Source organism: Oncorhynchus kisutch, linkage group LG21, assembly GCF_002021735.2.
Source record: "Oncorhynchus kisutch isolate 150728-3 linkage group LG21, Okis_V2, whole genome shotgun sequence".
Taxonomy (NCBI): Eukaryota; Metazoa; Chordata; class Actinopteri; order Salmoniformes; family Salmonidae; genus Oncorhynchus; species Oncorhynchus kisutch.
In genome coordinates, this window is record NC_034194.2 from 28,154,915 (window position 1) to 28,175,063 (window position 20,149).

Here is a 20,149-nt window from a genome sequence, read left to right on the forward strand (position 1 = left end):
GACAGGAAAGGTAAAAATGTGTCGTTCTGCCCCTGAGCAAGGCAGTTAACCCACTGGACCCCGGGTGTCGAAGACATGGATGTCGATTTAAGGCAGCCCCCCACACCTCTCTGATTCAGAGGAGTTGGGTTAAATGCGGAAGACACATTTCAGTTGCACGCATTTGGTTACATAAATTCCTGTTAATGCATGTATTAATTAGTTATTTACCATTCTCATTCGGAGTGGAATTGTTGTTTTGGTTTATTTCATATCATAATTTACGAGTTTTATAAATGTTTTCATTGTCTTTTGTTTGGATCACTCCATATGAGCGTGTGTATGGTTTGTTTCTCTGTGCTGTTAATGTTGACCGAGCATGCATAAGGTAGGGTACCTAGCCTGCTGCGTGCAACTGTAAGAAAGTGCGAATTTGGGGATGTCTGATTTCTGACCACCACTAATAATAAGCTGAGTTTAAATCATAAGTGGCACGCAGATTGGTAGAAATGGTAGGATAAATTCTTAGCTTCCCCAAAGATGAAACTCACACGTTGCCTATTTCAGCCCCACAAAATGATCAGGCATTGCGTTATCTTGGAAAATGCAGTTCGTATTTTCTTCTTCTCCATGATCATATCAGAAATTGACCAATCGCTAATTATCATGACAATTTAGCCCACTAAGGGAAACTCCCAGACAACACTCGTGAGTAGCCTAATTTCATTCCATAGGCTATTGTCAATTTTTCTTTAACCCATCCTGTTTTTAGGGTATGTTGTGTTTGTTAACATGTTAATTCATATTCACATCAAAGCACATTTTTATTTGATAAATACCATTTAGGCCATTTGATAGGAAACACGCATGATGTAAATAGTGTCTCATGAAATTGTCATAAATTTGGTTGCCCTGTAAGCTACAGAAATGGCCACAGAGGCCATATACTCGTTCTACCGTATAGGCTAAGCTGCATCATGTCCCTGCCTTTGGCAAAGAGGGCACTGTTTATCTAGGGGTGGCATCAGTGTTCACCTTACTAGCCCATATGCATCTCTATCCCCCCCATCTCTTCCTGGACTGGGAGAGAGGGGCTAGAGGAGAGAGATAGGCGAGAGGGATTAGGAGAGAGAGGTTGAGACTGCTGCCTGCTATTGAAACTCAGGAGTATAGGGTACAGTAGGTCTACCTAAGGGGAAGTAGCTACTAGAGCACCAATAACAGAACATAAGACTGAGATTAGCCTTATTGTGAAAACAGTGGTGAAACGGTAGCTTAACAGGCCGGTATGCAGCTTTGAAGTTGGTATGCCTATGTAGGGAATGTTTTGGTTGTATTTGCCTTCCATGGAGTGGACCAGAAGGACTCACAGACACAGATGAATTACAGCTTTAATAATTTGAAAGGAGGCTTTACCAAGGTATGGCCCACCTTTTTCCACATACGAGTGTTATGTGGTATGTCTGCACATGTTAACATTGCTGCATTAGAGGTCCATTGTTAGCACACTGAGTTCCATTGCGTGATCATTGTAGCTGATATGTGATTGACTGCCTTAACCTGTAAGAATTAGTTAAGTTATGAATAAAATGACATTGAGGCCAGGATTCAATCCAAAGCAAATTAACAACCTATGCAAAACAACAGATTTAAATATAAAGGCAACTTCCCAGACAATGCCAGAGATCACATTCGCTGTTAACGGCTTAATCGCAGTACACAGGTTGTTTATCTGCTTTAGTTTGAATCCCTGCCTCGGTTGATCTCCACATGCTGTCCTGGAGTTCTATGAAGACCTGAAGAGAATTGAAAGAGTATTTATTTCCCAAGTCCAGTAGCTAGCTAGCTACTAAGTTCACCTGGAAAAAGCGGTCCGATGTCGACTTCGAATCCCAGCTCGGCAAATCCCGTGGCGATGACCTTTGCCCCCCCTGTCATGGCCGTCCTGGCCCATCTTGGCCACCAGCAGACGAGGGTTTCTGCCCTCATGCTCCTTAAACTCCACCACCCTGGGAGAAGATGAATAAATCATATCAATAGTGAGACTCAGGAGGTTGAAAACAGAGCAGAGGAGAAGACAATTTGAAGTATTATACTCTTTTGCTTTTACTGGTTGTGTGCTGTAGAGATCTCCTCATGCTCTCCAAACTCGCTGCGATAGGCTCCACTCAGCATTCTGGTGCTGACTTTATGTTCCCCAAACACAGCCTTCATGGCATCCGTTATCTCCCCTACAGAACATCTGGGGAATACACAACAGCATGTCTTAATAAATCTTCTCTTTTAATCACATACAGTGGGACCCGGAATTATTGGATCCATTGAAAAATATCAGCTAAAAAGGCTGAATAAAATAAAAATAAATACTGAGCTATTTATTCTGGTCCTGGTGCCCTTGTTAAGGTCAACAACACTCTGCAGGAGTCCGAAACTTGGCCACAAGTGGATCTTCCAACAAGACAATAACCCCAAGCACAAATCAAATCCACAAAGAATGATTAATTGACCACAAAAATAAACATTTTGCAATGGAAATCTCAGTCTCCGGACTTGAACCCCATTGAAGAGGCTAGTCCATAAGCACAGACAATTAATATCAAGGATCTGGAAAGATTCTGTATGGAGGAATGGTCTGATCCCTCCCAATGTGTTCTCCAATCTCATAAAACATTTTAGAAAAAGGCTCAGCGTCACTATCTTCGCAAAGGGAGGGTGCTAGAGTATTGAAAACAGGGGTGCCAATCATTTTGCCATCTATTTTTTTATTATTACTTGTTAAACTAAATATCTTTAGCGGAACAATTGTATTAGTGTAAAATATATATATATATATATATATATATATATATTTTTTTTTTTTTAAATGTGAGCATACGATATAGCTCAGTATTTGTATTATTTATTTTATACAGTCTTTTTTCTCATCTTAATCAAGGAATCATGTACATACTACCTCAATTGGCCCGACTAACCAGTGCTCCCACACATTGGATAACCGGGCTATCTGCACTGTGTCCTACCACCCACCAACCCCTATTTTTACACTACTGCTACTCTCTGTTCATCATATATGCATAGTCACCCACATGTACATACTACCTCAATAAGCCTGACTAACCGATGTCTGTATGTAGCCTTGCTACTCTTATTTTCAAATATATTTTTACTGTTGTTTTATTTCTTTACTTACCCACACACACAAACTTTTTTTCTCTCTGCACTGTTGGTTAGAGCCTGTAAGTAAGCATTTCACTGTAACGTCTACTACACCTGTTGTATTCGGCGTACGTGACTAATAAACTTTGACTTGATTTGATCTGATCCAATAATTCTGGACCCCACTATATATAAGCAGGGTTTTTTACAAGCTCTCCTTTCAATACTGCCATTTCAGATTACTGTATTTATTTAGCCAGGATAGTCCATTCAATAACAATTGCACTGCACTGATCGCAGGGGAGTCCTGGGTTCAAAGAAAAATGCTGTTATGTATTTCTTAGGTGATTGTATAGGCAGTGCTGGAGAGTAGTGAACTACATGTAGTTCAACAAGTAATTTAACAACATTTTGCTGTAGCTTGGTAGAAGTTGAACTAAATTCAAATCTTGGTGGTGTATTTAGTTGTTAATGACTTTTTTGCCATGTAGCGGTGTGGCTAATTACTGGAACTACACACGGCTTTTTTTGCAAAAAGAAAATATTGGTAATGAAGGCAATCATTTTCTTTCTTATTCAGCATCAGACCAGCCCAATTTTCACTTTAAACATTTTTTTTTGTGTTTAATGGGCTAAGTTACACATTATGTTAACATCTGACTCCAGAGAGATCTGTTGTTGCAATTTGTAGTCTATGACAATTCAAATTTAGGTATGATCATTTTTCACAAAGTAGTTTGCATGTAGTGAACTACTTTTTCAAAGTAACTTTAGTTACAGAAAGAACAGAAAGAATTCCATATTTTGTTATTTTACAGCCTTATTTTAAAATGGATCAAATAAAAAATTGTCCTCAATCTACACACAACACCCCATAATGACAAAGCGAAAACAGGTTTTTAGAAATGTTTGCAAATTCATTACAAATAAAAAACTGAAAAAACTTATTTACAAAATACCTTTTGCTATGAGAATCAAAATTGAGGTCAGGTGCATCCTGTTTCCATTGATCTTCCTTGAGATGTTTCTACAACTCTATTGGAGTCCACCTGTGGTAAATTCAATTAATTTGACATGATTTTGAAATGCACACATCTGTCTATATAAGGTCCCACAGTTGACAGTGCATGTCAGAGCAAAAACCAAGCCATGAAGTCGAAAGAAATAGTCCGTAGACCGCGAGAGACAGGATGGAAGATCTGTGGAAGGGTACCAAAAAATGTCTCCAGCATTGAAGTTCTCCAAGAACACAGTGGCCTCCATCATTAAAGTTTGGAACCACCAAGACTCTTCCTAGAGCTGACCGCCCAGCCAAACTGAGGAACCGCGGGAAAGGGCCTTGGTCAGGGAGGTAACCAAGAATCCGATGGTTCTACAGTTCCTCTGTGGAAATGAGAGAACCTTCCAGAAGGACAACCATCTCTGCAGCACTTCACCAATCAGGCCTTTATGGTAGAGTGGCCAGATGGAAGCCACTCCTCAGTAAAAGGCATATGACAGCCCGCTTGGAGTTTGACAAAAATAACCTAAAGATTCTCAAATCATGAGAAACAAGATTCTCTGGTCTGATGAAACCAAGGTTGAACTCTTTGGCCTGAATGCCAACCGTCACGTCTGGAGGAAACCTGGCACCATACCTATGGTGAAACATGGTAGTGGCAGTATCATGCTGTGGGGATGTTTTTCAGCGACAGGGACCGGGAGACTAGTCAGGATCGAGGCAAAGATAAATGGAGCAAAGTAACAGAGAGATCCTTGATGAAAACCTGCTCCAGGGACTCAGACTGGGGCGAAGGTTCACCTTCCAAGAGGACAACGACCCTAAGCACATGACCCTTGAACTCGATCGAACATCTCTGGAGAGACCCAAAAGTAGCTGGGCAGCCACACTCCCCATCCAACCTGACAGAGCTTGAAAGGATCTGCAGAGAAGAATGGAAGAAACTGTCCAAATACAGGTGTGCCAAGCTTGTAGTGTCAAACCCAAGAAGACTCGATGCTGTAATCGCTGCCAAAGGTGTTTCAACAAAGTAGTGAATAAAGGGTCTGAATACTTGTGCAAATGTGATATCAGTTTTTTTGTAAACATTTAAAAAAATATATGTTTTGCTTCATCATTAAGGGATATTGGTGTGGTGCGCGATGTCTAATATTAAAGAAGTCTTGAGGTATTGTTCGCCTGAGGTAGAGTACCTTATGATAAGCTGTAGACCACGCTATCTACCAAGAGTTCTCATCTATATCATTCGTAGCCATCTAGTTACCACCACAGACCAATGCTGGCACTAAGACCACACTCAACCAACTCTATAAGGCTATAAGCAAACAAGAACATGCTCATCCAGAAGCGGCGCTCCTAGTGGCCGGGGACTTTAATGCAGGCAAACTTAAATCCTTTTACCAAATTTTTACCAGTATGTCACATGTGCAACCAGAGGAAAAAAAAATCCAGACCACCTTTACTCCACACACAGAAGCATACAAAGCTCTCCCTCGCCCTCCATTTGGCAAATCTGACCATAATTCTATCCTCCTGATTCCTGCTCACAAGCAAATACTAAAGCAGAAAGTGCCTGTGACTCGCTCAATACGGAAGTGGTCAGATGACACGGATGCTATGCTGCAGTACTGTTTTGCTAGCACAGACTGGAATATGTTCCGGGATTCATTCAATGGCATTGAGGAGTATACCACCTCAGTCACTGGCTTCATCAATAAGTGCATCGACGACGTCGTCCCCGCAGTGACTGTACATACATATCCCAACCAAAAGCCATGGATTACTGACAACATCCGCATCGAGCTAGGACGCTTTCAAAGAGCGGGACACTAATCCGGACGCTTATAAGAAATCCTGCTAGGAACCATTAAACAAGCAAAGTGTCAATACAGGATTAAGATTGAATACTACTACACAGGCTCTGACGCTCGGCGGATATGGCAGGGCTTGAAAACTATTACGGACTACAAAGGGAAACCCAGACGCGAGCTGCCCAGTGACGCAAGCCTACCAGACAAGCTAAATTCCTTTTATGCTCGCTTCGAGGCAAGCAACACTGAAGCATGCACGACAGCACCAGCTGTTCTGGACGACTGTGTGATAACACTCTCGGTAGCTGATGTGAGCAAGCCCTTTAAACACGTAAATTTTCACAAAGCCGCGGAGCCAGGCGGATTACCAGGATGTGTACTCAAAGCATGGCGGACCAACTGGCAAGTGTCTTCACTGACATTTGCAACCTCTCCCTGACCGAGTCTGTAATACCAACATGTTTCAAGCAGACAACCATAATCCCTGTGCCCAAAATAGCGACGGTAACCTGCCTAAATTATTACCGCCCCATAGCACTCTCGTCGGTAGCCATGAAGTGCTTTGAAGGACTGGTCATGGGCTCACATCAACAACATCCTCCCAGATACCATAGAACCACTACAATTCACATACCGCCCCAACAGATCCACAGATGACGCTATCTCAATAGAACTCCAAACTGCCCTTTCCCACCTGGACAAAAGGAACACCTATGTAGGAATGCTGTTCATCGACTACAGCTCAGGATTCAACACCAAAGTGCCCATGAAGCTCATCACTAAGCTAAGGATCCTGGGACTAAACACCTCCCTCTGCAACATGATCCTGGACTTCCTGACGGGCCGCCCCTAGGTGGTAAGGGTAGGCAACAACACGTCTGCCATGCTGATCCTCAACACTGGGGCCCTTCAGGAGTGTGTACTTAGTCCCCTCCTGTGCTCCCAAACACGACTCCAAACATCATTAAGATTGCTGACGACACAGCAGTGCCTGATCAACGACAAGACAGCCCGTAGGGAGGTCAGAGACCTGGCTGTGTTGCCAGGACAACAACCTCTCCCTCAATGTGAACAAGACAAAGGAGATGATCGTGGACTACAGGAAAAGGCGAGCCAAACAGGTCCCCATTAACATCAACGGGGCTGTATTAGAGCGGGTCGAGAGTTTCAAGTTCCTTGGTGTCCACATCACCAACAAACTATCATGGTCCAAACATACCAAAACCGTCGTCAAGAGGCAGCGACAACACCTTTTCCCCCTCAGGAGACTGAAAAGATTTGGTATGGGTCCCCAGATCCTTAAAGTTCAACAGCTGCACCATCGAGAGCATCCTGACCGGTTGCCTCACCGCCTGGTATGGCAACTGCTCGGCATCTGACCGTAAGGCGTAACAGAGGGTAGTGTGTATGGCCCAGTAGTCTAAGACCAAAAGGCTCCTTAACAGCTTCTACCCCCAAGCCATAAGACTGCTGAACAATTAATCAGATGGCCACCCGGACTATTTACATTGACACACACATTCAAACACCACCAATTTTGATTTTTTTGTTTGTCAGTCCGATATTCCAACCTCTCACGCTGCGCTTGAGAAAAGATCTATATTATAACGATGTGGTAGCCTAATGGTGATGTTAAACACTTTTCTAATCATTGTTGAGATCTGATATTCTGCGCAGCGCAAGACGAGTTGTAGTGTAGTCCAATGTCATAGGCCAGCGGTTCACAAACTATGGGTAGCCTGAAATGAAAATTGGGTTGCTGGAGAATATCCAGAATCCTGAGAAAAAAATAATATGTACTAAAAATGAAGTATATTATAATATAGACTTTGTATCTCAACATCATTGTAATGTGGTTAAACTTAAAAATCAAAAATTCAACCAGAAAACGCACTGAACACTGTTAAACAAAGAATTTATGTTATTGCTATCAATCAAGAGGAGACTGACTGAACGACTCAAACTCCCCAGCTTATGTTCCAAATGGACGTTAGCGGTGACGGCCGAGATGCCCATACATTGACTTTTGTTCTCTATACATGTCGGGGGATGCTAATCACAAGGACCTTATTCTGTCTTACGAATCCCGAGCATGAAACGGCATATGGCATGTTGACAAAAAACAGATTCCATATGGGATCGAATGGTGGGCTTTTGCACAGATGGAGCTCCATCTATCCCGGGACGGGAGGCAGGCCTCTGAACTCTGGTTATGAATGCGTCTCCCTCTGCTATATGGAGGCATTGTATGATACACTGAGAGCAACTGACGGCAAAAGAGCTGAGCACAGAACTCGAGATTTACTGTAGCAGATAACTTTGACTGTAAACTACATCAAACCACATCCACTGCGCACAAGCCTGTTCACAAAACAATGTGGCGATATGGGATCAGAACACGGCAATGTTCTATTTCACTCCGAGGCTTGGTGGTTATCGAGGGGGAGTGTTGGAAAGATTTTTCACATTGAGAGAGGAACTGTTGTCTTTTACAATGGATGTAAAAACAACTGACTTGGTTGACTTTCTAAAAATAACAGAAAACAGCATCAGTAAGTGTTCCACATGAATGATGACTGCTCACCTCCAACGCTTGGAAGGGCACTTTGGGAACAAATTCACAATCTGTTGGACTGTTTTCCTGGCTCAGTTGACATGCTGGTAAGTGAAATCGAACAGCTGATCGAGCTCATGTGACCGAATGCTGCAGACAACTCATTCACTGTCACTACGGAGAGGATTTGGTTCATGGCTCAAAGGGCATACCTTGCAGTCTTCCTCTGAGCATTAATTCCGCATTCAAAACAACTGGGAACTTGGAAATCTCTTCAGTGCATTCAAGACAACTAGGCATTCGGAAAGAAACAAGCTCCGACTGGGAAATATTTTTCAGCGGTCATCCAACTCGGAATTCCAACTCGGGAACTCATGCCTCTTTCTAGAGCTCAGACTTTCGGACCTAAAGATCACTGATGTCAATCTTTGACCTAGCATTTTTCTGAGTTCCCAGTTGTCTTGACAGCACCATAGATATCATCCTGACCACCCTGCCCTCTAAATACACCTCTGCTGTCTTCAATCAGGATCTCAGCGATCACTGCCTCATTGCCTGCGTCCGTAATGGGTCTGCGGTCAAATAACCACCCCTCATCACTGTCAAATGCTCCCCAGACAACACTTCAGCGAGCAAGCCTTTCTAATCGACCTGAACCGGGTGTCCTGGAAGGATATTGACCTCATTCTGTCAGTAGAGGATGCCTGGTTATTCTTTATAAGTTCCTTCCTCACCATCCTAAATAAGCATGCCCCATTCAAAAAATGTAGAACCAGGGACAGATATAGCCCTTGGTTCACTCCAGACCTGACTGCCCTTGACCAGCACAAAAACATCCTGTGGCGTACAGCATTAGCATCGAATAGCCCCCACAATATGTAGTTTTTCAGGGAAGTTAGGAACCAATATACACAGACAGTTAGGAAAGCAAAGGCTAGCTTTTTCAAACAGAAATGTGCATCCTGTAGCACAAACTCAAAAGGTTCTGGGACACTGTAAAGTCCATGGAGAATAAGAGCACCTCCTCCCAGCTGCCCACTGCACTGAGGCTAGGAAACACTGTCACCACCGATAAATCCACGATAATTGAGAATTTCAAGAAGCATTTCTTTTTTAATGGCTGGCCATGCTTTGCACCTGGCTACCCCTACCCCGGTCAACAGCCCTGCACCCCCCACAGCAACTTGCCCAAACCTCCCCCATTTCTCCTTCACTCAAATCTGGATAGCTGATGTTCTGAAAGAGCTGCAAAATCTGGACCCCTACAAATCAGCTGGGCTAGACAATCTGGACCCTCTCTTTCTAAAATTAACTGCCGAAATTGTTGCAACCCCTATTACTAGCCTGTTCAACCTCTCATATCATCTGAGATCCCCAAAGATTGGAAAGCTGCTGTGGTCATCCCCCTCTTCAAAGGGGGAGACACTCTAGACCCAAACTGTTACAGACCTATATATATATTCTACCCTGCCTTTCTAAGGTCTTCGAAAGCCAAGTTAACAAACAGATCACCGATCATTTTGAATCCCACCGTACCTTCTCCGCTATGCAATCTGGTTTCAGAGCTGGTCATGGGTGTACCTCAGCCACACTCAAGGTCCTAAACAATATCATAACCACCATCGATAAAATACAATACTATGCAGCCGTATTCATCGACCTGACCAAGGCTTTCGACTCAATCACCACATTCTTATCGGCAGACTCAACCGCCTTGGTTTCTCAAATGACTGCCTCGCCTGGTTCACCAGCTACTTCTCAGAGTTTAGTGTATCAAATCGGAGGGCCTATTGTCCGGACCTCTGGCAGTCTCTATGGGGGTGACACAGGGTTAAATTCTCGGGCCGACTCTTTTCTCTGTATACATCAATGATGTTGCTCTTGCTGCTGGTGATTCTCTGATCCACCTCTACGCAGATGACACCATTCTGTATACTTCTGGCCCTTCTTTGGACACTGTGTTAACTAACTTCCAGACGAGTTTAAATGCGATACAACTCTCCTTCCATGACCTCCAACTGCTCTTAAATGCAAGTAAAACTAATTGCATGCTCTTCAACCCATCGTTGCCCGCACCTGCCCGCCCATCCAGCATCATTACTCTGGACAGTTCTGACTTAGAATATGTGGACAATTACAAATGTCTAGGTGTCTGGTTAGGCTGCAAACACTCCTTCCAGACTCACATTAAACATCTCCAATCCAAAATTAAATCTAGAAATGGCTTCCTATTTCGCAACAATGCATCCTTCACTCATGCTGCCAAACATACCCTCGTAAAACGGACTATCCTACCGATCCTTGACTTCGGCGATGTCATTTACAAAAAAGCCTCCAACACTCTACTCAGCAAATTGGATGCAGTCTATCACAGTGCCATCCGTTTTGTCACCAAAGCCCCATATACTACCCACCACTGCGACCTATATGCTCTAGTTGGCTGACACTCGCTTCATATTCGCCACCAAACCCACTGACTCCAGGTCATTTATAAGTCTTTGCTAGGTAAAGCTCCGCCTTATCTCAACTCACTGGTCACCATAGCATCACCCACCCGTAGCACGCGCTCCAGCAGGTATATTTCACTGGTCACCCCCAAAGCCAATTCCTCCTTTGGCCGCCTTTCCTTCCAGTTCTCTGCTGCCAATAACTGTAACGAATTGCAAAAATCACTGAAGCTGGAGACTCATATCTCCCTCACTAACTTTAAGCAACAGCTGTCAGAGCAGCTCACAGATCATTGCACCTGTACATAGCCTATTTGTAAGTAGCCCATCCAACGACCTCATCCCCATTTTGTTATTTTTGTTGTTGTTCCTTTGCACCCGAGTATTCTTACTTGCACTCCAGTGTTTAATTGCTAAATTGTAATCGCTTCACTTCTCCAGTATGGCCTATTTATTGCATTACCTCCCTAATCTTACCTCATTTGCACACGCTGTATATTAACAAGAAATGTGTGGAGTGGTTGAAAAACTCATTTTAATGACTCAATCATATAAGTGTATGTAAACTTCCGACTTCAACTGTACCTGTTCCTGTACCTGCCACATAAATAACTTTCAAACCAGCTGTTCTTTATGATGCTTCGCAACAGAGTGTCTTTGGAGGAAGGGATATGTGGTCATTCACAAGACCAGTGTAGATTCATTTACATTTTACTCAGCTAAAGTTGAATGAATTGCTTGTATTATTGTTGGGCATATCATGTTCCCACTTTGGGTATAATGAATAGTCAATCTTATCACGTCTGCTCCCACCTCCGGCCTCTAGGTCACTAGGCTGCTCGTTATGGTGCACACCTGTCACCATCGTTACGCACATCAGCGCATACTGACACTCACCTGGACTCCATCACCTCCTTGATTACCTGCGCTATATATATGTCACTCCCTTTGGTTCCTTCCCCAGGTGTCATTGTTTCTGTTTCTTGTCTGTGCGTTGTCCGTGTCACTTGTTTTGTTCATTTGTTTATTAAATTATGCACTCCCTGAACTTGCTTTCCGACTCCCATCGCACACGTTACAGGTCTTTTATGCATGTGCAAAACACATTTCCTTCAAGGGCAATTCATTTAGACATATTTACGTTTTAGTCAATTTATCAGATGCTCTAATCCAGAGTGATTTACATTCTGTACATTCATCTTTAGTAGGAAAAACAACCACTTATCCGTCATGGTAGCGCTTTATATTACAGTGCTGTTTACACCTATACTTACCTGGTATTCTATTATATTGTTTGCTTACTTATACAAACCATACTGCCAAAGTTTCCTTTAAAGTGACAATGGGCCCAGGGTTTCTGACCACGGGACTAGCGAAGTTTACTAGTTCCTCACCTGGCTCTGGCAGGCTCCACAGCCAGCTCCAGCAGGTTCCCCTCCCTGGTACGAGCACACTCCTCTATGGTCGCCAAACACCTCTTCGCAGCCTCAGCATTACGACTCGCCCTCACCTGCAAGAGAGAGACATAGACTTGATATACATATAGAAATAGATCTTAACTTACTTATTCCTTTAACTCCTAGTGAAGCAAATGGCCTCAACAGTGCATCTCCAGGGAACCCTATATACAGTTGCTGCCAAATACAATCAATAAATGAAACATTCAAAGAAAAGAACACCCTGCCCACAATCAAACATGGGAAAGGTTAGATAACGCTGTGCTTTGCTGCCTCTGGTAATGGGGATTTTGAATGTGTGCAAGACATCATGGAATCAGCCGATTATCAAGGTGTTTTAGAGCGCAATGTGTCCAAAATCTGTCTCTCTGTTAAAGGTTGTGGGACAACAACCCTAAACAAACATCAAAAGCACCCTGGAATGTCTCAAGAAGGAACATTGGATGGTTCTGGAGTGGTCAGAGAAGAGTCCAGATCTGAATCACATCCATAACCTATGGTGAGAGCTAAAAACAGCAGTTGGTGGAGGGAACCCATTAAACATTGAAGAATTAGAGCAGTTTGCTGCTGAAAAGCGGCCAAATTGCCAGTAGGTGCAGCAAGCTCAGCAAGGGTGGCATGTAGCCTAGTGGTTAAGAGTGTTGGGCTAGTAACCGAAAGGTTGCTGTTTCCAATCCCAGAGCCGGCAAGGTGGAAAAATCTGTTGTTCTGCCCTTGAGCAAGGCAGTTAACCCCCAACAACTAACCCCTGGGCGCTGATGAAGTGGATGTCCATTAAGGCAGCCCCCCACACCTCTCTGATTCAATGGGGTTGGGTTAAATGCAGAAGACACATTTCGGTTGAATGCGATCAGTTGCGCATCTGACTAGGTATCCTCTTTCCCCTTGTGGCTACAGTTATCCTGGCCAAAGGCTGTGCTTCCAAGTACTAGCTCTGGGGTGCCAATAATTTTGTTCATGCCATTTGTCTTTATTTTCTAAATGAAAATAGTAAACTTAAGTTACCAAAAATACATTTGGTTCTGCAATGTTGAAAATCCAATAACGCGTGAAGACAAAGTGCTGTTAAATGTCTTGTTTTAGTAGAAAATATAGAATTATTTAAGAAAAGGGCAAGGGTGCCAATATATTTGGCCACAACTGTATACAGTGCCGTCAAGTATTCATACCCCTTGACTTAATCCACATGTTGATGTGTTACAGCCAGCAGCATACCACCCTGCATCCCACCGCTGGCTGGCTTCTGAAGCTAAGCAGGGTTGCTCCTGGTAGGTCCCTGGATAGGAGACCAGATGCTGCTGGAACTGGTTACCAATGTAATTAGAGCAGTAAAAATTATAAATAAATGTCATACCTGTAGTATATGGTCTGATATACCATGGCTGTCAGCCAATCAGCATTCATGGCTCAAACTCCCCTGTTTGTAATTACATTTTGACAAAGTGCCATCACTCTCCAGTTTTTTTACATTTGTAATCCCAGTTGTTACCTTGTGTTTCTGTCCTAATCAACCCTGTTAGAAACACAGCACCATAATAGTGAAAACACAATACCAGATATTGGCAGTTTGGTAATGAGTTTGTCTTAATTGACCAGTCCTGACTGGCTGAGGAGTCTTTTCCAGTAGCAGTGATTGTGAGTGTGATTGGGACAACAATATAGAGAATCAGAGGGAAAAAAATACTCAGCCTTGAGGACACAGTAGCACACACACACCAATCAAGACGTGATCACACAGGAAACTGCAAGCTAGCAAAGGACGGAGAGGGGAGTGGCACAGTATCGGCAGGTCGGCCACCAGGCAGACAGTCAGAACCGTGCACTAGGCCCATTTATCAGCAATCACAAGCCGTCTCTAGCAATGGAATGGTGTGTCCCGCAATTTCATGGCTTGAAATTTTTCGCATCTTCCATAAAGCAGGGCATATCATCAATGAATAGGCTAGGATATTGAGATAAGCGAGATGCAACACTTCGCTCTCACACAGTCACACACAATACCTGTACGTCACACTGTTCATAGAGTGTCTCAACACTCTTAGTTGTTACGGAAATTGACGCAATATGCGGTTTACTTTTTGGTTAGGGATTTTTCTTAACGTTAAGGATCACAATTTCACACCCCTACAGTGTAGAGTGTATTTTCAACCAGCAACTATCAGGAAATAACACTGATAAAACATTCACACTTTACAGTGTTAGTTTCATCAGTTATTCTACAATATGATACAATATACTGATTTTTACTCAACACACCAGTGTTTCCTTCAGGATTTTATTCAAAAGTGGTGGCAGACCCGCAATCGAAACTTACTGGGGAGAAATAAGATCTAACATTGGAAAAATAATGGGATTTGAAATAGAACAAACATTCATTTCTTTGTACATGGGTGAAATACCTGATAACTTACACAATAGAGAAAAGTACCTCTTGAAGGTCCTACTGGCAGCCAGTAAAAAGGCTATCACTAGGAAATGGCTACAAAAAGACCCTCCCACAGTGACACAATGGATAGACATTGTAGAAGAAATACACCACATGGAGCGTATGACCTTTGCTTTAAGAACTCAACAGGAGAGAGGTCAAGAATACTGGGAAAAATAGGTTTCGTACTTGGAAAAGGTCTAATTCAAAGATGTCTATGTAACTAATATGATGAAGGGATGAAGTGTAGATCTTTTTTTGGTTGTTCTTTTATTTGACTTTATTTGTACTCTGTGTTCCTACAATAAAAACTAAGTACTAAAAAAACCATTTTTAAAGCAATGGCAGAGGTAGAATTGGGGAGTGTAAGACGGGTGGGGTCTTCCTAGAGAAACATTTTTACGATTATAATTAGGTTTCCATACAAACCTTTTATGCGAGTGGGATCTGTTTGTGTAAATAAAATGTATTATGCATTAAATACATTTTGTACTTCACAGGTTGGTGAAAGTGCAATGAGATGAGTTTGATGCTCCTTCCCAACAAATATCAAGGGTCTTATTCTGGTGACATGATGGATGCTTGGCTGCCGTTTGACAAATAAAAATAATCTTACTCTTTTGTCCATAATAAACTCATCATGTAGGCTATACCCACACTGTATTAGCGAGCTGTACGCTAGACCAGAGTGGGCACATTTGCTTTATAATGCTACACTTTTAGTGACAAAATCAGTAGAGTTGAAAATGTGATGAAAACCCATTTAACTTATTCGGTACATGGGAATGTATTTTTAAATGCACTACGTCATCACGCCGAGCAACAAGTACATTTGATCGAAACACATCTCTGGTGGGCAAATGCACACAGTTTTTAGGCAGATTTATTTTATATTCGCATGAAAATCTGTCTCCAATTGGGTGGAAATCTAAAGTACAATTACTCAAATGCACGAACATTTGAATATTCTCTCTTCCTTTGAAACTTATCAGAAAATCGAGGACAGTTTAATTTGATCTCTTGATCTTAATGACATCGCCAACCAATTCTATTCGGTGCGCTGCTGCTAAATGAATATAGGGGAAACACTGCACACAGAGAACAGTCAAGCGCTTAAGATAATCTCCTTTCTCCCTTTTGCTCTCCTCTCATCTCATCTCCCTCCCACTATCCTCTTCACATCCTCTCCTTTCCCACCTCATTGTCCTGAACCCAGTCTGACAAAGGATCCACTTATACTGTCTCGAGGATGCAGTAGCACACATACACACTAATCAAGACATGATCACGCAGGAAACAACTAACAATGCTTCATACTCAACATCTGAGATGTACCTCAGTAGAGATGCCTTAATAAGGAAGCACTGGCACAAACTCCTCTTCTCTGAAGATGCTTTAGGTAAGACATCTCATGACGTCAGATGACAACCAGCAATACTTCCTAGTTAAGAGAACATAAGTAAGTAAAGTAGCCTTAGCTTATAGGAGCAGGAGCCTATCTCCGTTTTCTATAGCGTGAGACAGCTTGATGTACACTAGTCTATTGCAGGGCATTACCCCCTATCTATCTCCTTTATGCTGAGTGACAAGCAGGCAACTGACACCAACCACAAGGCCACTGAGTTGGTCCAAGAACACAGACGAGCCCTGAAGAGAATCTCCTTTCTTATTTTCTCCCTTTCGCTCTCCTCTCTTCTCCCTCGTACTCTCATCTTCATATCCTCTAATTTTCCCTCCTTCATTCCCCCTCTAACCTTCCTTTTCTCTCACCCCCCCCCCCCCCCCGAAGGGATAACACACCATAGACAAAACATTTGGTAATTTACATTACCCTGGCCTGACAGCCTCTCTATACCTGATCAGCCATGTAGCTCTTTTCCAATGCTAAGTGACCTTCAAAGAGAGGCAGAGAGAAAGGAATTATACTGTGACCCAAGGACAAAGGTACACAATGTCTTCTTCTTGTCAGTAAGCCTCTACACATGATTGCCTCCTTCCGGACCCACTCACATATTATTACACACATGAACCATCATCATTGCTGTGCTTGAGGTCACACAGTTGGAAACATTTTGAAGAGAATGATTTTAAAAAACTGTTGAACACTTGAACATAAAATTCAACTGAAATCTGTCTAAATGATGAGCTTTCTAAACTGAAACCAACAGAAAGAGTGAGAGGTGAAAATATCTTATCTTCCTTTAAAAAGTTCCCATGCAGCTGTTAATCAAAATACCCAGGAACACTCTTGGCATTCTCTCAACCAGCTTCACCTGGAATGCTTTTCCAACAGTCTTGAAGGAGTTCCCACATATGCTGAGCACTTGTTAGCTGCTTTTCCTTCACTCTGCGGTCCGACTCATCCCAAACCATCTAATTTGTTGAAAAACAAATGATGGTCCCACTAAGCGCAAACCAGATGGGATAGTGTACCGCTTCAGAATGCTGTGGTAGCCATGCTGGTTAAGCGTTCCTTGAATTCTAAATAAATCACTGACAGTGTCACCAGCAAAGCACCCCCACACCTCCATGCTTAACAGTGGGAACCACACATGCGGAGATCATCCGTTCACCTATTCTGCATCACACAAAGACACGGCGGTGGATACCAAAAATCTCAAATTTGGACTCATCCGACCAAAGGACAGATTTCCACCGGTCTAATGTCCATTGCTCGTATTTCTTGGCCCAAGCAAGTCTCTTATTCTTATTGGTGTCCTTTAGTAGTTGTGTATTCGACCATAAAGGCTTGATTCACACAGTCTCCTCTGAACAGTTGATCTAGAGATGTGTCTGTTACTTGAACTCTGTGAAGCATTTATTTGGGCTGCAATCGGAGGTGCAGTTAACTAATGAACCTATCCTCTGCAGCAGAGGTAACTCTGGGTCTTCCATTCCTGTGGTGGTCCTCATGAAAGACAGTTTCATCTTAGAGCTTGATGGTTTTTGCGACTGCACATGAAGAAATGTTCAAAGTTCATGACATTTTCCGAATTGACTGACCTTCATGTCTTAAAGTAATGATGTACTGTTGTTTCTCTTTGCTTATTTGAGCTGTTCTTGCCATAATATAGACTTGGTATTTTACCAAATAAGGATATCTTCTGTATACCACCTACCTTGTCACAACACAACTAACTGGCTCAAACGCATTAAGGAAAGTAATTCCACAAATTAACTTTTAATAAGGCACACCTGTTAATTGAAATGCATTCCAGGTGACAGCCTCGTGAAGCTGGTTGAGAGAATGCCAAGAGTGTGCAAAGCTGTCATCAAGGCAAAGAGTGGCTACTTTGAAGAATCTCAAATATAAAATATATTTTGAATTGTTTAACACCTTTTTGGTTACTACATGTGTTATTTAATAGTTTTGATGTCTTCACTATTATTCTACAACGTAAATACTAGTCAACTGCATTGTTGGTTAGGGCTTGTAAGCAAGCATTTCACTGTAAGGTCTACACCTGTGGTATTTGGCGCATGTGACATACGATTTGATGAATGTTTTCACATTATCCCCAAACATTATATAGCCTATGTTTATTTATCACAATGTTTTTGGGATGTTCTGTTTTTGCAATGTAAGGTCACACAATGTCTATTGTCTCTCAAACCCCCTGACAAAGAAACTCACTGTCAATTGCGTTGATTTTCAGCAAACATAACACGTGTAAATATTTGTATGAACATAACAAGATTCAACAACTGAGACATAAACTGAACAAGTTTCACAGACATGTGACTAACAGAAATTGAATGTGTCGCTGAACAAAGGGGGGGTCAAAATCAAAATTAACATTCAGTATCTGGTGTGGCCACCAGCTGCATTAAGTACTGCAGTGCATCTCCTCCTCATGGACTGCACCAGATTTGCCCGTTCTTGCTGTGAGATGTTACCCCACTCTTCCACCAAGGCACCTGCAACTTCCTGGACATTTCTGGGGGGAATGGCCATAGCCCTCCGATCCAACAGGTCCCAGACGTGCTCAATGGGATTGAGATCTGGGCTCTTCGCTGGCCATGGCAGAACACTGACATTCCTGTCTTGCAGGAAATCATGCACAGAACGAGCAGTATGGCTGGTGGCATTGTCATGCTGGAGGGTCATGTCAGGATGATCCTGCAGAAAGGACCTGCCTTGCAACATGCCTACAAGCCATCAGTCCAGCCTCTCTCAGCCTGTTGCGGACATTCTGAGCACTGATGGAAGGATTGTGCGTTCCTGGTGTAACTCAGGCAGTTGTTGTTGCCATCCTGTACCTGTCCTGCAGGTGTGATGTTCGGATGTACCGATCCTGTGCGGGTGTTGTTACATGTGGTCTGCCACTGCGAGGACCATCAGCTGTCCGTCCTGTCTCCCTGTAGCGCTGTCTTAGGCGTCTCACAGTACTGACATTGCAATTTATTGCCATGGTCACATCTGCAGTCCTCATGCTTCCTTGCAGCATGCCTAAGGCACGTTCACGCAGATGAGCAGGGAACCTGGGCATCTTTCTTTGGTGTTTTTCAGAGTCAGTAGAAAGGCCTCTTTAGGGTCCTAAGTTTTCATAACTATGACCTTAATTGCATACCCGCTGTAAGCTGTTATTGTCTTAACGACCATTCCACAGGTGCATGTTCATTAACTGTTTATGGTTAATTGAACAAGCATGGGAAACAGTGTTTAAAGTTATTTGGATTTTTACTAATTATCTTTGAAAGACAAGGTCCTGAAAAACACGCCTTTGTATTTTTACACTGCGCCAGATCCAGGTGTCTGAGGCTTTGTCAGAGGAAGGCCCCAAAAAATTGTCAAAGACTCCTGTCACCCAAGTCATAGACTGTTCTCTCTGCTACCACATGGCAAGCGGTACTGGAGCGCCAAGTCTAGGACCAAAAGGCTCCTCAACAGCTTCTACCCCCCAAGCCATAAGACTGCTGAACAATTCATCAAATGGCGACCCGGACTATTTCCATCGACACCCCCCCCCCCCCCCCTTTGTTTTGTACACTGCTGCTACTCGCTGTTTATTATCTATGCAGTGTCCCTATACGCCTGCACATTGACTCAGTACCGGTACCCCCTGTATATAGCCTCATTATCATATATATTTTTTACATTTTGTTTAGTTTATTTAGTAAATACTTTCTTAACTCTACTTTCTTAACTGCATTGTTGGTTAAGGGCTATAAGTAAGCATTTCACTGTGATAAATAACATTTGATTTGGAAATACAGTAGCAACAGCTGTATCTTTTAGTATACTTCGATTTTCTGTCCCCATCATTTCAAACTGCTACTAACAATCTTCTGCATCTCTCTGTTTCTTTTATCGGAAAAC

At 42.8% G+C, this 20,149-nt stretch overlaps 1 protein-coding gene across 1 annotated transcript; it reads right to left on the reverse strand.

The window, feature by feature from the left end:
- Positions 1–1,834: 1,834 nt before the first annotated feature.
- On the reverse strand, positions 1,835–16,696 carry LOC116356169 (methylmalonyl-CoA mutase, mitochondrial-like). Its single transcript, XM_031800165.1, has 4 exons — positions 16,685–16,696; positions 12,342–12,457; positions 2,090–2,221; positions 1,835–1,988 (listed from the first exon to the last, which is right to left on the reverse strand). Exons 1-4 carry the CDS (start codon positions 16,694–16,696, stop codon positions 1,835–1,837), a joined length of 414 nt encoding a protein of 137 aa, XP_031656025.1.
- Positions 16,697–20,149: the final 3,453 nt, after the last annotated feature.